This window comes from Colletotrichum navitas (genome assembly GCF_030913465.1).
Source record: "Colletotrichum navitas strain CBS 125086 chromosome Unknown LY79scaffold_18, whole genome shotgun sequence".
NCBI classification, from domain to species: domain Eukaryota; kingdom Fungi; phylum Ascomycota; class Sordariomycetes; order Glomerellales; family Glomerellaceae; genus Colletotrichum; species Colletotrichum navitas.
Window position 1 is genome coordinate 183,598 of NW_026850564.1, and position 15,701 is coordinate 199,298.

Consider the following 15,701-nt stretch of genomic DNA (forward strand, 5'->3'; position numbering starts at 1 on the left):
AGTTCGTCGGTAGCGGAGAGGAAGAGAGGGAGAGAGAGAGGCAGAGAAGCTGATGAGGTTCCAAGTCAACCAGACCGAGGGGGAAGGGTACGCCCGCAAGATTATATACACAGCTGGGAGACCCGTCGACCGGGACCCCTAGCCAAATCGAATGAAGTAAGAGCTCACAGGTCGCCGGCCGCGAAGTGTCTAGCGGCATCCCGCCGCCATAGTTGTCGACTCTTCCAAGCTTCGGGAACCCCCCTTGGTGTTGGTCGCAGATGCAGCGAGGACCAGGGACTAGCGCGCGATCAATGACATGTCCGGCTCGGCCGTGGGGGGGGCGCGGAGATAGGCCATTCTCCCTCGCCTGTATCTCATCTTACGAGGCGTTCATTCGGTGACAGACCGGCCATTTGTCCTACCCATCACAAAACAGCTCGGGTCGAACCCACGCGGTTGACGTAAAAAAATATTCAACGAGTCTAGGCTGAACAGAGTGCTGGGACCGGGCCCGGGTTTCCACGCCATGTGACAGGGAGTCAGGTCCCTTCATGCAGCTTTCTGATTTGCTCGGCGGCTGTGAATTATCCAAAGCCATCACAAAGAGGTAAGAGGTTGCCCCAGCCGTACATCGCTCGAGCGAGCGTTGCGATCCCGGAGGCGGCGACCCCAGCTTGGCTTGCCATGCTGAGGCGGAACCAGGAGACCGCAGGGGCCAGGGATGGTGTGGACACACTTTCAAGGGTCTCCATAGTCGGAACAGGAATCATCGGGCGTCATCCAACGATTGCCATGGCCTGCGGCGGCCTTTGGGCATCTTGCCTTCCTTTCGAGATCCCGCTGGCACATGTTTCCGCCTGGACGCTCTGGGTCCCCCGTCTTGGCCCCCCCCACCTGTCTCGATAATCGAAAGGGCCCGAGACGGCATCCCGTCACCCCGTCGCATCTCGATGTCATTTGCAGATCGGCTTGCATGCTTTGGCGGGCCACTCGAACAAGAGCCGACATCAGTACCTCCCACGTCGAGTGATCAGACAAGCTGATAGTGTCCCCCCCTGTCCACCCGAGAGTACCGTGCACAATAACTATAATAAACCTCAGTAGACAGTGGATTTAGTAATAACACAACTTAAAAAGGGTTAGTCTTGGCCCATCTTAACCTAGAGCGCAGCGTAGGAAGCAGGGTGGGTTAGTACTATTCTAACCTTCCCCGGCGGAGCCATTTTAGAATTAAAAAAAAAATCCAAGAAAACTAGATTTGAACCTGTAGCCTTTAGGATATAAGGTTTATTGCTGTTATTGTGCACAGTACTCTTGGGTTGACAGGGGGAGGACACTACCAGCTTGTCTGTAGACTCTCCCACGTTGTGTGCAAGCCGTATCTCAGCTGCCTATCGGCGACCTGTCATTGGTCGCCGCAACCAAGACATAAAAATTTGGCAGCGCTAGGAGCAGATGTCGCTAGATCGATGCGCGCAGAGAATACCTTGATGAGTGAGGTGCTGCATTGCTGCCCATGACGGCGCGGCGTCATGTCTTGCATGGGTCAGATAAGAGACTCTTGAGGGGCGCAGAGACTTGCGACAGGTTGGACACATGTCAATTGCTCATCACAACTCGTAAGTCCTGTTGATGCGGCGGCTCAATGCGACTGGGTAGGAATAGCCTTGGTCATTTGGCTGTGACAGGATAGGTTGGCAAATGCGCGCCGTTTTTCGGCGCCCCAGGTCGCGCTTCCGCTATCGGAAGTGAAGAGCAGCACTGCCGCAGGCGACGCGGAACTGCCGTTGTCGATGAGTCGAAAATCCGACATGCAGAATGTGACTGCAGCCCTTCGTCTCCTTCAAACCCCCCTCCTGCCGACATCGCACCTCGACTCTGAACTCTCGACCCCAGTCTACCATACATACCAGTGAGGTTTTTTTCTTCTCCCCCCCCCCCCCCCCCCTTTCCCATAGAGGGGTTTCTTTCCTCCAATGGTACTCCGGGGCTCCATTTCTCCATCTCGCAGCGTTCCACGGCGGGAGTGGCCCCCATACTCTCGGAATCAGGTTGCTTAGTTCCTTTGCGGCGTTTACTGTGTTCTACATCGCGTGAACTGTGGAGCACGGCAGCTCACGCGACGGAGACGACCATTCGACCCTCCGTTACGGAGTACAGAGCTGCAGAGTGTTGGGGGGGGGGGGGGGGGGGGCACTTATAGCAACGGCCAAGGAAGACACCCGTCTCCTTGGTGAATCGGCTTCGGGGGGGAGGAGGGAGGGATGACCCGAAGTCTCTCAGTAGAGCTCCCGGCACGCACGTAACGGATTCCCGCCGTGTACAATACGAATCACAACAGCCTTTGCTCAGTTACCAGAGGCAAGTGACGGCTGCGATGGGTGCCTGCATGCCTCGATTCTGAGCCCTGCTGCTGTATGTATGGTACCGATTGTGGATTATTTGTGCCCTGGCGCGAGCTTGATGAGGCAGCAGCGCAGCATCCAAGATCCCGGAGCCATTTTGACCGGAGAAAGGCGCGTTGCAAGGTCGCGTTGCGGCTGAGGCGAGGCACAGTCAAGAGCCCTCGGGGTAACACGGTCTAGGACGGAGGAGATTTGCAAAGAAACCCCCCCCCCCCCCCCCACCGGGAAGAAGTAATACAATGGAATAAGACAAAACAAAAAGGGGTCTCGTGTCGAGAAACGAAAGGGAACCCCGAAGCCGGCAGCGGCCGACCACGACGAAGACGACGAAGACGACGACGACGTTTGGCGGTTCTTCTTGGTCGTCGTCTACCTTATCCTGCCACCGCCAATGCCGATCTGGTAAGTCTTTTGTTACTCAATTCGCGTACACAACAAGAACATCTCTCGTACAAGGCGCATTATCCTCCGGTTCCCGCAACGGAACTTGTCCATTGAGGGGACACACACACACACACGCGCGCGCGCACTTCGGCGACAGACAGATCCAAAGTGAGGGGGTAAAAGACACTTAAAAAAAAAATAAAAAAAAATCTTCATCATCATCTTTTTCTGTGGAAATAATGCCGCACACTAGGCTGGTTTCTCCTCTCCTGTTCCCCCTCGTATTACGGCCATTTTCATACTACATACAGAACACAAACACTCGTCCCAATTTCCCACCCTCCCGATTCTTTCCGAGTTATGGACGATAGTACTCCTTTCTCGGGTTGTGTTTTCTCCCCTCAGCAAGATTTCTGGTTCCCGCTTTCTTCACCCTGTCTTGCCCACCCGAGTGAGTCTCCATTGGCCCCCCAAAGGCCTTGTAAACCAGTCAACGCCGATAAACGCCTATTCCAAAATGACGTGCATGCGACTCTCTGCGCAGACCTCCGCACCACCGCTGCTGCACCTGCGGCTCAGGGTAAGAAACAGCTTGGCGTCGTGGAAAACCTCCCCCATGCCATCCCCCATCTTGGCATGTGCCTCACCAGATCGCCGCTTGGTCAAAGTCGAACCTCGTCAGCTCCTTCCCTGCGTCTTCCAAATCCTTCTTCGCCTTCATGCGCATGTAGAAGATGGGACAGTCCTTGCTGCTGCAAATCACCTCGCAGTGCATGCTGCCCTGGCATCGCTGGCACTGCGTCCAGAGACGTCCGAACCGTACCTCGAGGTCCGATACCTTGTCCAGTGTCTTCTTGTACAGTTCGCCGACCCGAGGCGCGCAATCCGAGCACACAGCCCCCTCGCTCTCTTCCTTGCCCCTGAGCGGTTTCTTGCATCCCATACACGTCTGCGTCTTCTTTGCGAACTTCATCAGGCCTCCCACTGTCGGCGCCGATACGGCAATCGTCCGCGTGTGAGCTCCTGCCAAGAGAGAGTTCGCCTTGGTCTCACCCAAAATGGGCTCGAAGATCCTGCCCAGGGGCTTTGCAAGCTGGTTGTCGAGGTAATATTTCGTGTCGATCGGAACGTTGTTCTCGAGAACGTAGATGGGATCCTCCGACTTTTCGTAGTTCTTGGAGCCTGCCGCGCCCTTGATCATCACGTACGCTACTCGGTCACCGAGACCTGGTGCCGAACCAGCGTCGCGCTTCTTCATTCTCTGAGCGAGTTCCACGTGAGCTTGTTTGGCGGCGTAGTCGTCTTTGGTAAGTGCCTTCGTGATGACAAGCTTCGACATATCCACCTTGTTCTGCAACAGGTCTGCGATGGTGTCCTTGACGTAACTAGAGAGTGTCAGTGTACGCGTTATTGGTGCCTGTGGGTGGTCTCCGACTTACTCTTGGGCGCCCTGGACGTCTTGGTCGATCAGGATCATGCGAAGCACTTTTTCAATGACAGTCTGCACAAGAAGACAGTTGTCTCGTCGCACCGTCTCGATACCCTTCGTATCCATCTTGTCGTACTTCTCCGGCTTGGTCCAGTACAGACCGGCATATCGCTTCTTGTTGATGAGAAGGTACGGGTAGTACACTTTCTCAAATTCCAACTTGATGGGCTTGACAAACTTGGAAGACACGTGGTTTGCGGCTTCTTCGCCAAGCTTCATCGCCTCGGGCAGGTCTTTTGTACCAAACTTGACCATGACGGAGTCAGTGTCGCCGTAGATGACCTGCGCGTCGTGGGAGTACCCGTTGGCGATGCAGTACTTCTTCTCCACCTCTTCCTTTGTCTTCATAATCATCTGCCGGCCGAAACTTGTTGTACTACTGGCGATCTCAAGACAAGGCAGCTTCCCCGTTGTTGCACCTGTGAGTCCGTAAACGGAGTTTGCACTGATCTTCAAAGCCAGCTGTCGACCGTTGAGCACGGCCTTCTTGAAGGGATCTGTTTCCATAGCGAGCTCGCGCTTGGCCTGTTTTCTGGCTGCCAACAGTTCTTCGAGAATCTGAGCCAAGAGACCCTTGCGCTGCTTGGTGGTGACAAAGGTATCGCCGTTCGGTGTGACGATATAGTCATCGTCCTTCTTCAGCTGGAATTTCTCAATCGCCTTCTTGTTGACTAATGTCGTATAGCAAAGGTTGTGGGCCTGCATGATACTGGGATACAGAGAGGCGAAATCGAGGGTTGCAATGGGTACGTCGTAGTATCCTCGAGTCGGCTCAATGACCGTAGCACCTTCGTACTGTTCGTCGGTGCCTTCAGCTCTCATATTGGGGATGACAAGCTTCTGCTCAAGAGCTTTACGGAACAGCTGGCTGATGAACTTGACTTGCTGACCTCTGGACAGCAGAAAATTGAAGGGGATACCAGTGACTCTGGCCATTTCCGTGTAGTTTTCGAGACAGGACAGCTTATCCATTAACCGCTGTGGGAGGTAGGCGTCCTTCAAACAGTACAGCGCGAGGCGTCGACGTGATTCAGGGGTTCCGTTGAACAATTCTGTAATCATTGTGTGGTGGACGTCTTCCTTCTGTTCTCCCAAAAATTGCGAGCACACGGAGTTGAGTGTGTAACTGCGAAGGTGGTAGTCGCGTTGAACAAGCTGCAGCAAGTCCAGCTGGAGGCGTCCGTTGGTGTTTGTGGCTTTGCTGTCGCGATTACCCATCTGCTTGCTGGAGAAGTTCGTATCCTTGGCTCTGGAGGGCATGCTCGGAATACGAGACCAGTACTCGAAGCCCGGAACCTTAAGGTGTTTCGCTCTGTCGAGAAGGTAGGGGAAATCGAAATTGGCAATATTGTACCCGATGAGGATGTCTGGGTCAACCTTGATAAGGAACTTCTGCCACTCGCTGAGCATCTTCTCCTCCTTTTCGAAGTCTAGGATCTGCGTGGCCACGATAGGGCTGGTGGTATCCAGGCAGAACACGTTCCGCACGAATGGTTTTTTCTCTCCGTATCTTGTCACGACGTTTGCAATCTGAATGACAGGGTCGTGTGTTGCCTCGGGGAAGATACCCTTGCGTCCGGCGCACTCGATATCAAAGGACATGATTCTTAGGGGGGCCATCTTAGACCACTCTCCCACTGGCTTGTGAGCAATCAAGTCGAGATGGCTGATTTCGGCTTCTATTTGGCAGTTCGATTGTCGTTGTGACTGGGGCAGAACTTGATACTTCGACGCGGGAGCTTCAACCCAGGACATGCCGAAGATCTGACCAGGGCAAGGTTAGCTTCGTTGACCAAACATAGGAGGAAAGAGGGGGAGACGATACCCTGCAGTCTACCATGAAACGAAGGACATATTGAATGTTGTCAAACGTCATGACGCCACCATCCATGCCCTTCCACATTCCCTTCCAGTTGGCATTACCCGACTCGATCGTTGTCCTAACCCTGCTGATGAACTTGGGGTCCATTACCGTGATCTTCAAGTAGGGGCTCTTGACATTTCCTTGGAAACCGTAGATATTTTCCCTCATGAGGAAGGCAACTGAGTGAATGCATGGTTGGTGCTGCGCCACTTGTGATTCGAGGTAGGCTTTGAAGGCATTGCAGTCTTCAGGCCGAAACGCCACCGGGGCGGCAACGTACAGGTAATGCTTGAAGTCGGTGACGTGCAGCATCACCGAGTGGCCTTTCTCAGTGACACCAAATAGCTTGACTGTAGCACGGCCGCCATGTAGACTGCCTTCTTCGGCCTCGATCTGCTGGAAGATGAGATTGTCTCTTGCTGGGTCGAAGTCTACGAGAGGAGGCCGCTCCCATGCCTGATCCTTCTCGGTATTGTTCTGCTTGCGGTCGGCAATATCCTGGCTCAGTTTCTCAAGAACTTCGGATTCGAAGGCGCTCTTTGGTTGACTAGAGCCCGGGAGACCCTTGGCGTCCCTCTGGGGGTCGAGGTGGTGTGCAGGCGAGGATGAGAAGCCCTCGACTTTGCGCTTCTTGAGGGATGACGGCGTCGACGGGATGTTGCGACGGGTGCTTGGTGTTTCTCCGAGCACCCGCTTCTGGGGGAGAACTGTAGCCATTGTGGGTGTATGGCGCCGTTTGCTGTGAGTTTGGGCAGAGGTTATCAGCCAGAACACATAGTAAATAAAGTAGGTCGGGGGAGGGTTGTTGGGTTGTTGCTATCGAGAGGGGACCTGTGCAAATCAATTAAGGTGGATTTCGCGACGCGCCCCAGCTCGACGTGACGTGAAAGATCCACTCTTACTAATTAATAGGCGCGCTGCGCGTGATGACTAAGGAAGGAAGAACGCGACCTTTTCCCCCACTGTTGGGTCTAAGGTTTGAAGTAGGTCGGCAGCAGAGAGCACAATATTAGCCTTGAGATTGTCAAGAATTTTATGATAGAGGTCATCCTTGATACTCATTAAATGATGCTAAATTAAACGAATCTCATTTTGCAACACCGCTGCCTGCCTATAGGGCAATCGAGAAGTACACATACATACATGCACGTCTTGGATCATCAAATTACGTCAGTTGTCTATGGAGGCTAGAAAAAAAGACGACGACGACGACGACGACGACGATGATGATGCAGCAAAAAGTGTTTTCCTTGTGAGCGTTGTGACTTCACAACACGCAGCTCGCCAATTCTTCTTCTCCCAGGGGAGGGTTACCAACTGCAGTATTTGACATGCAGGACTAGGACTAGAACATTCCCATCGGTTAGCACTATTTCGTAGCTACACACAGTGGGGACAATGAACACCTAATGTGCTATTTGGCCCTTCCTTAGATATCCATTCTTAGGAGACATCAACGGCGGCCGGTCAGGACCGCTCAGCCAGCCACGCATACAGGAGATCATCAAGGGATCATTGACAGAAGGCTTGGGCTGGACGAAGACGTCACCTACACTGATGAAACACATGCTATGGCGCGGTTGAGCGACCTTGAAGGTCTCGGTGGAGGGTCCTTCGAACAGAGTCTGAGGGCCCCGACCGTGGCGGTTGGTTCACATTTGTATAGCCATGAAGATAAAAGCGAAACTGCGTCGGGGAAATGCTATGCTTATTTTAATCCTATTAGGACCAGCCGAGTTTTGAATACGTGACTTCGTTCAGCCAGTCAAATGATCTGTGGTGCAGCCAAGGCCACTAGTCTGTCGGCTGTCATCAAGTACAAGCCTGATGCTCCCCTCCTTGCCGTTTTGTGTACAATACAATATGGGTCGTTCGAGGCAGTTCTTCTCTTGTTTGGAAAAAGGCGGGTAGACATACTCCCTTTCATAAAATACCCATCTTGAACCAGACGCCGTCGCTGAGCAATGCAAACCATGAAACCCCCTTGTCAAAAATGTGACCCGATGCATCATAAGGGCGGTCGATTTTCTAATGACATCGACCCTTCAAGATTTCGTGATTTTGAAGTTGTCAAGCTCGCACCAATTGTTGACAGGCTATTCTTGGGTTAGCAGACTGCCGCTGAGAATTGATCCGGTGATACTTACAAGACAACTGAGGTACTTGCACCAGCTGCAAGTGTTGTGGTAGATGTAGAAGTTGTTGAGCAAGACAATGAAGACGATGATGATGGTCAGCAAAAAGCCTGCTCTGACCAGCCACCAAGCCCACCAAAGTGGCTTCCGGCCTTTGAAGAACCCAACTGGGTTCTTCAAGAAAGGGGGCGGGCCTTGATTAGGATTGAGCTGCATTGATGCGTAGGACGGGTCTTCGGCTCCCATTCTCCGTCTTAGTGAGTTGGGAGAATGCAGAACGCAGACGCCAAGCGCTAGACCCATCAAGAAACCACCAATATGGGCAAAGTTGTCCAGACCCGGCAGAAGTCCCAACACAAAGGATATGACGACGTCCAACATTATGAACATCAGATCCTTAACAGGGCTGCGCCGATCTTTCCACGAGTACAAGAGGTCGAGAAGCATAAGGGCGATGATACCAAAGAGCGCGCCTGATGCACCCGTCGATGCGGCCATGACGCCGGCATAGTTCGCTCCCATGACGTTGCCAAAGATACCGGCGCTCATATATACCAAGAAGAACCGAATCGAGCCGATGGCTACCTCCATCTCTTTCCCTATCGTCATCTGCAGAAGCAAGTTGAACCCAATGTGGATAAGACCTGCGTGCAAGAAGATAGGCGTGATGAAGCGGAACCACTGGTTGGGCTCCGGCGACTGGTTGATGTTGGTGTAGGTAGGCTCGGGCACGCCACCAAAACCGCACAATTCGCCCAAGGTGCACTGATTCGAAGGGTTGCTGGCATCGTTCGACGTCGAGTTCGGGCAAGGCCAGGTAATGGGCTGGCCAAGATCTTGGATGCCCTTGACATTGTGCATGCAGGCAACGTATCGAGCGCCCATGTTGATCATCACGTACGTCGAGGGTCCGATCATGGGGTTGAAAGAGGGCTTCGTCATGATCGGCGAGCCCGTCAGTTGAGCTGAGGCAAGTCAGCATGCAGTTTTACAGTCGTGATTTTTTGTCTCCTTACCATTCTTGACGATCTCACCGATGAAGACTGCAGTCTGAACCAGGGTGAAGACATAAACCACCCACGGGATACCCTTCCTGTCGGCACCAAACATACCAAGTTGACCAAAGCCGACCTTCTTCTTGTCGCGCTGGCTCTTGGAGCGTCGAGATCCCTGCGGTGCGTCGTAGACGTGATCGGTGTCGTTCATTTCAACGTCCTTGTGCGGCTGCGTCGGCTGCCGGCTCTGCAGAGGAATATCGTCGGCCACATTCGGTCTGCTGGGATCGGGAGAAATGGAAGAGTGGCCGAAGTAACCAGTGTCCTGCTGCGCGTAAGGTTTTGACTGATCAATATCGTACGTGCTGTACGGCGTTTGGCCGTGGCCAGTGTAGGCGGTATTCATATTACTCAAACCCTGGGGGCTCTGGCTGTGGCTGTTGTGCCGGAACCCGTCCTGTGTCGAGTCTACTGGGTAAACGTGATCGTCGAAGACGGTTTCGAAGGGGGATACGGTGTTTTGGCGCGGTGGCGGTTGGCTGGCACTGGGCGCGTTCGGTATTGAGCTGTAGGGAGGCGCAGGGGTGGAGCTGGTGGAAGGGATGCTGTTGTTGTTGTTATATGCGCCGGCGTAGTAGGGAGCAGGCGAGGGAGTTGCTCCTGATGGCGGTTTGCTGCCGTGGTAATAATCGTTGGAAGCCATGACGTGGTGGGTATTGGGATGCCAATCACGAAAAGAAATGAAATTAGATCAGGCCGAGGAACGGCAATGTGGGTTGACCTTGTTGTCCTCTTTTGTCCTCTTCTCGGGGTCGAATTTCGCTTCAAGGGCCAGGCTTGGTCGAACTGGGTCGGACTGGGTCGGACTGGAGTGAGGTGAGGCGAATCAGACTAGTGCGAGTTGGGAAATGGCTCAGGTACCGGAGAAATGTGACAGCGGGAGATTTATGAGAGGTGTGTGAGTGTGAGTGGTTGGGGGGTCGTGGGTATTTGTTCGACGAGCTGAACCAGGTCAATAATCGACGGCTGGGTGAGAGTGGGAGTGAGTGGTCGATTGGTGGACGCCGATGAGCGAGGTATCCGTGGGCGTGCGGTGGGCCGGACTAAGCAGATTACTTCCGACTAGCCGACCTCTCGCTCTAACCGTCCTGTTTAGCCAGGCTGATGGTGCGCTGTCTGAACGGACTGCGTGTGATGCTGCGAAGCGATTGCAGGTTAACCTCAGTGCGGGTAGGCGAGGTCGATGATGGACTAGCGGACTAAATATGCCTGTGCACAATCCGAGCTACCTACACCACTTCGGATGGCCGTCCCAGTGAGGAAAAGACGGGGGATGCTGAGTGTCGAGGCGCACAATGTTCGTCTGCCAGATGACTGGTGGCAACCAGGAATTATAGAAGAACGAGTGAAGGGGGTACTGGGTGCATCAATGATATGTCAGTCGAGGGATGAATCTAGTAGAAAGAACGGCACGTTCCAACGCCCTGAAGTGGGGATGAGAGAAGACTTATTTGTTTTAAATCGACCCTGCTTATGAACAACACAAGCGTGCCCCGTCTGGTATTTGGATGAGAAAGGCACTTGCCACTCTTCGTGCCTAGGCCGCCAAGCGAGAGCCCAAAGTGACTAGTCGGTGGTTAGAGCAACGAGCACACGTCACGTAGGTACTACGGTACACGGTACGAGCCATTTGGAACCTCAAACACTGCCCGCCCCTCACAGACTCGAAGCCTATGAATGGGTGGAGATGTGGGTGCCAATGACGGGAACGAGCAACATGCACAAGGGCGCAACCACCAAACGGGAGAGCCTAAGCCAAGCAGGGTGCAGTAGGCTTGCAGTAGTCCCGGCTTTGAGGCTGTGTCAGCATTGTCAGCCTCCTCCACCAAGTCTTCTTGAGGACGACGAAAGTGGTAGCGTTGATCACACATGGCCTTCCCAGAGGTCAGAAGGAAGCACCCACACACGGTTGTGTGAGCCAACAACTCTGCTTCTCCAGCCGAGCTATGTTTGGAAATGTGGGACACGCAAGTTTCAGAGACTTGGGTACCCAGCCTGCCGACCCGGTGTGGCGCCTGCTGCACTTTTGCACGCTACCTTTTCACTGGAGCTGCTCAGGTACGCGTACTGTGTACATAGTACATAGGTACACGTAGTATCCCTCTCAGCCGCCTCATCCTCCGCTGCTTTGCTTCCTACCAAGGTAGGTGTGTATCTGAATGTTTCTTGTGCGGACCCGGCACGCCTGGCAAACGGCAACTTGTCTCGCTTCATCTGCGGATCCACGTAGGATTGCTAACTGTCAGCGACTCCAAATCCCGACCCCAAACCAGAACAGCAAATGACAATCCTTCTCAGTTACCTCAGAGAAGCAACCGTGTATGATGAAATGTTATACGCCCTAGTGCAGTGTGCAGGCTTTCGACTGGCTGCCGATCCATGCAGCGCCTGCAGCCTACGGGTACCATGTCCTCCGGGGAGTCATGACCCTTGAACGGCGATTTAAGGCGTTGCGTAAGCAACAACACCTAGGTGTTCGTTCCATTTTGTCATCCCATTCATCACTCGCTATGCCGCTGTTCGATATGAAACGGTCTATGCCACAGACAACCTTCAACTTCCCATCGTTCGTTCTCCGAGCTACTTCATAGCATGATGATTTTGCGTATTTCTCATGTTTGCTGCAGTGTACCTTGTCGATGGAATCCAGGGAGTGGAATGTGGAATTTGCGGCACCCACGATATTGCGAGCGTCCTGAACCAAATATCTCGTATCCGACAGGGTGGGTTCATCGCATCTCAGTCTGCCTCTGGGCGACCCCATCTGGTCGATTTCTCGGTAGCGGTTAACAGGCAGACAGATTGCGGGTCAAACCTTAGCATCTCAGACTATCTCAAAGTACTGACCCACCTCCTCTTAAGTCACTTATGTCCCTACACCACCAACTTCTCTGTCCCCACACCACCAACTTCAAATCCTTAACTTCTAAGTCAACAAAAAGAGAAAAATAGAGCTTCTATAATAGTGTATACTATAGCCTAATTATCTTAAACTTAAAGGGGAGTCTCTAAGGGTAAATTCCTCTAAAAAGTTGATTTGTGCTACTATATTCTAGATGCACCTCAAGCTAATAGAGATATCTCTGTTTTCTTCTTTTTTCTCTGGGAAAAGGGTGAGCTGGTCTATGCGTAGGTCTGTGCAGGATTAAGCGAGAGACTTCAAGAAGTACTTTGATGACTCAAGTGCTGCCCCGCAATGTGTCTGCCTGTTAACTGCTCCCGATTTCTCGGGGTAACCTTCTCATATTTCCAAAAACAACTTACTTTAAGTCTAACAGACGAAGCACCAGGGATGGATGGTACACTACAAATCAAGAGCGAGACCTAAAACTGGCTACCACCCAGGCAGTCAGCTCACGGATGGGTGCGGGCAGGCCTGGGGCACTGACGACAACTGGTGGCTCGGCAGCCAGCCAGCCACTCACAAGCTGCTGGTAGTGGGGCGTGTCACCACCACCACACGAGATACTACCGGTAGGTATTACCCGCCGTGACATACCGAAGAAGCCGGAGGTTTGTGCTTGGTAGGAGTCTATCGTCCGTGCGCCGATGAGCCATACCACCGCTCCGCGAGCGTGTCGGCCGTTTATAACGGGATTTGTGTCACGTGGAGATAAGATTAATAAAAAAAAAAGGACCCCTGGTAGAAGACTGGACTTTTTTTTTTTTGTTCCTCGCTTGGGGAAGCTTTAATTAGGTACCTAGCCAACGGTCGGATGACAGAATTTCTTTCTCCATCGCATGACGAAATTGTCCACAGACGACGCAGCTCACACACGTCTTTGGAATGATGGGCAGGAAGACTTACGAAGCCGAATCCGGCTCCGACATGGAGGATGGTGGCGCCAAGCTCAATGCACCTACGGTTCGCCTGACTCCCCGAGTCTCTCAACTGCCCGCCTTTCTAACCCCACCAGAAGCAGGCTAATGTTGTGAAGTCAACCGACGCCATGGATATAGACGTTCCCCCGACCCCGGCCGAGAAGAGACAGGCAGCGGCCGCTGCACGAGCCGAACGCGCTGCGCGTAGGAAACAGAGACGTGAGGAACTCGCAGCGCAAGGGAGCTCACAGATCTCCTCGCTTGCTAGCACACCGAACCCCGAATCCGAACCTGCGTCACCCACAAAGACCAGCCAGGAAAAAAAGTCAAGAAGAAAGAAGACGGAGAAGAAGGCCCCCAAGAAGGCGGTCAATGCCGAGGAGACGGACGAGAAGGCTGAAGAAAATGTCCCAGAGGCTTCAGCGGCAGAGACAGATACTCCCAGCGAGTCCATCTCCTCGGCCGTGGCACCCGCGACCGACACCGAGCCGTGTCCCTTCGTGATCGACGTAAAACCCACCAAGTTCGAGGCCAAAAGCACATCCGTGACGGGCTACACCACATCGAACGCACCCAGCTCGGTCAGCGGGGCCGACTCGCAACACAAGGGCCTCAACCGCGCCGCGCGGCGGCGGTTGATGCAGATTGAGAACCGGCGGCTGGCTATCAAGAAGGAACTCGGCATCGCGGTCGACTCGGACGACCGCCAGGCCGAGGTGGACGCCCTCCTGTCGGCGTGGACGACACAATTCGACGAGAGGGCCGAGGCGCGCGCGGCCAAGAAGGCGGCCAAGAAAGAATCGGCTCGGTCCAATGCAAAGGGTAAGCTTCTCAAAGGACACAGCACCAACAATTACGAGAAGCAGAAGCAGATAAAAAAGCAGAAACTAAAAGAGGCCCTGAGAGCCCGGCAGGAAGGCAGCTAGGGGCGAAGCTGGCCGAACTGCGGCTCGACGGCCCGCCGACCACCGGAAGGAATCAGGCGTTCTGAGGAGTAATAGGCACGAGGGCGTGGAGTAGGGTGGAAAGTATAAAGTGAAAGATAAAATACTTCATGTTGGCGTCTAGCGGGTAATGTAAAGATGGGGGGATGAAACACTCAAAAAGTACATATCGAGCAGAAGCACTTCGCATCTCGTGGCGAAAGAATACATACGTCGTTCAATTCCGTCCAAATTGTCGAATGCTGGTTGGTTTGTGTGTTCACAATGCTCGATTAAACAGTAATGTACAATGCCTAGGGGAGATGGCCAACGAACCAGACGTACCTCTCGGCCTCTCTTTCGCCAAGTATGACTGCGTTCCAACCGCCACAGGCGCTAGTGACAGCCAGGCTTTGATCTCCTGTTTTGATAATCCTACACGACGTCGCCCTGCGGCACTCGGTTCCCCCCAGCCCCTCACTCCTTCTTCTCATTATCGTCTCCGCCCTCCCTCTTCTCCTCGTCCTTCTTCGCGCTGCCCCAGACCTCGGCGACCTGCTTAACGATCAGGTCGCCAAACCCCTTGCCCTCTGCCAGCGCCTTGGCGTGCTCGGCGCCCCTCTTGGCGTCCCAGTCCTCGGGCTCGTCGCCGTACCACACCCGCTGCGCGAGGTTGCGCTTCTTGTACTCGATGGCGCGCATCTGCTCCTCCGTCAGCCCCTCGCGGCGCATGCGCTCCTCGCGGAGGAGCTGCTTGGTGCGCTGGGCCTGCTCGGGCAGTGCCGTGGGGAACATGCGCGCGAAGCGCGACTGCACGCCCTGGTAGACGGACTGGCCCGTCCAGTCGTAGATGAGCTGGTTCACCGAGGCCGTGAAGCCCGTCGCAAGCATGTAGAAGCGCCAGTCGCGCCGCCGCGGAGGCATCAACATGATGAGCGGGCAGAGTACCGAGGCCGCGATGGCGGCGTTGTGGATGAGGGGAGGGGTCTGCGGAAGGGCCGGGGAGGATCCCGCGGGTTGTTGTGTTGATTCGGTCATTTTTTCTTAATTTATTTGGTGGTCTTGCGGGAGTTGCGATATTCGATCGGATCGGGGGGAGGAGTCTGGGAAGGTTGGGAGAGGGCGAAGGAGATGTTCGTCGAGGTGATTGACGTTCGGTATTCCCGCGATCCCGAATTTCTGACGGTCGTCGAAGCGGTCCCGAGCTTGGGGGGGTGGGTGGTGTCGAGGAGGGTGAGGTGTCGAGTCAATGACGATTGGTGAAGCATCCGATTGCAGGTGCAAATGGGAAATCTACCAAAATTTTGAGTCGAGCTACGGCGCCGATCGAATGTGGGGCCGAGCCGGTACCTCGCGCAACACTTGCACTATGAACCTCCTTGCTTGGCGCATATTAGCACTCTTGACACACACACACACACTAGCGACCAGAAACGGGAATTCGGGACGGAAGCAATATGACCATGCAACAAGAGTCCTTGTGAGGAATGCCTACGAAAAGGTTCAGAAACAGCGGTTCCCTCATCTTGGTCTGTTCAACAAAGACTGCGAGAAGGCAGCAAATATCTCCAAAAACAAGCTGCACAATAACAACGAGCGGCACATGGCATTATGTAGAGTCATTAGTGCACGAAACTTTGAA

General features: G+C 53.8%; 5 protein-coding genes across 5 annotated transcripts; 2 read left to right on the forward strand and 3 right to left on the reverse strand.

Moving 5' to 3' along the window:
* Positions 1-2,978: 2,978 nt before the first annotated feature.
* LY79DRAFT_603844 (DNA polymerase family B) lies at positions 2,979-7,000 on the reverse strand. The gene is made up of 3 exons (XM_060561868.1): positions 6,086-7,000; positions 4,211-6,024; positions 2,979-4,156 (listed from the first exon to the last, which is right to left on the reverse strand). The coding sequence occupies exons 1-3, from the start codon at positions 6,839-6,841 to the stop codon at positions 3,415-3,417; spliced, it is 3,312 nt and encodes a 1,103-aa protein (XP_060415890.1). The 5' UTR covers positions 6,842-7,000; the 3' UTR covers positions 2,979-3,414.
* Positions 7,001-8,047: 1,047 nt separating this feature from the next.
* On the reverse strand, positions 8,048-10,209 carry LY79DRAFT_125034 (rhomboid family protein). The gene is made up of 2 exons (XM_060550800.1): positions 9,276-10,209; positions 8,048-9,224 (listed from the first exon to the last, which is right to left on the reverse strand). The coding sequence occupies exons 1-2, from the start codon at positions 9,955-9,957 to the stop codon at positions 8,221-8,223; spliced, it is 1,686 nt and encodes a 561-aa protein (XP_060415891.1). The 5' UTR covers positions 9,958-10,209; the 3' UTR covers positions 8,048-8,220.
* Positions 10,210-11,270: 1,061 nt separating this feature from the next.
* On the forward strand, positions 11,271-11,910 carry LY79DRAFT_578372 (uncharacterized protein; the record flags this gene model as incomplete). Its single annotated transcript, XM_060559948.1, has 4 exons — positions 11,271-11,372; positions 11,401-11,457; positions 11,660-11,715; positions 11,787-11,910. 4 exons carry the CDS (start codon positions 11,271-11,273, stop codon positions 11,908-11,910), a joined length of 339 nt encoding a protein of 112 aa, XP_060415892.1.
* A 1,087-nt stretch (positions 11,911-12,997) lies between these two features.
* On the forward strand, positions 12,998-14,311 carry LY79DRAFT_548415 (uncharacterized protein). Its single transcript, XM_060557397.1, has 2 exons — positions 12,998-13,179; positions 13,235-14,311. Exons 1-2 carry the CDS (start codon positions 13,102-13,104, stop codon positions 14,060-14,062), a joined length of 906 nt encoding a protein of 301 aa, XP_060415893.1. The 5' UTR covers positions 12,998-13,101; the 3' UTR covers positions 14,063-14,311.
* On the reverse strand, positions 14,312-15,330 carry LY79DRAFT_548416 (uncharacterized protein). Its single transcript, XM_060557398.1, has one exon. The coding sequence runs from the start codon at positions 15,095-15,097 to the stop codon at positions 14,537-14,539; it is 561 nt and encodes a 186-aa protein (XP_060415894.1). The 5' UTR covers positions 15,098-15,330; the 3' UTR covers positions 14,312-14,536.
* Positions 15,331-15,701: the final 371 nt, after the last annotated feature.

What these genes read in the sequence shown, in the direction of transcription:
- LY79DRAFT_548415 (XM_060557397.1), top strand. Translation starts at nt 13,102, where the DNA reads ATGATGGGCAGGAAGACTTACGAAGCCGAATCCGGCTCCGACATGGAG. An exon ending in CCAAGCTCAATGCACCTACG is followed by an intron (nt 13,180 to 13,234) that starts GTTCGCCTGACT and finishes CCCCACCAGAAG; the next exon opens with CAGGCTAATGTTGTGAAGTC.
- LY79DRAFT_548416 (XM_060557398.1), bottom strand. Translation starts at nt 15,097, where the DNA reads ATGACCGAATCAACACAACAACCCGCGGGATCCTCCCCGGCCCTTCCG.
- LY79DRAFT_603844 (XM_060561868.1), bottom strand. Translation starts at nt 6,841, where the DNA reads ATGGCTACAGTTCTCCCCCAGAAGCGGGTGCTCGGAGAAACACCAAGC. An exon ending in GTTTCATGGTAGACTGCAGG is followed by an intron (nt 6,025 to 6,085) that starts GTATCGTCTCCC and finishes TGCCCTGGTCAG; the next exon opens with ATCTTCGGCATGTCCTGGGT. An exon ending in GACGTCCAGGGCGCCCAAGA is followed by an intron (nt 4,157 to 4,210) that starts GTAAGTCGGAGA and finishes GACACTCTCTAG; the next exon opens with TTACGTCAAGGACACCATCG.
- LY79DRAFT_125034 (XM_060550800.1), bottom strand. Translation starts at nt 9,957, where the DNA reads ATGGCTTCCAACGATTATTACCACGGCAGCAAACCGCCATCAGGAGCA. An exon ending in CGGTGAGATCGTCAAGAATG is followed by an intron (nt 9,225 to 9,275) that starts GTAAGGAGACAA and finishes GACTTGCCTCAG; the next exon opens with CTCAACTGACGGGCTCGCCG.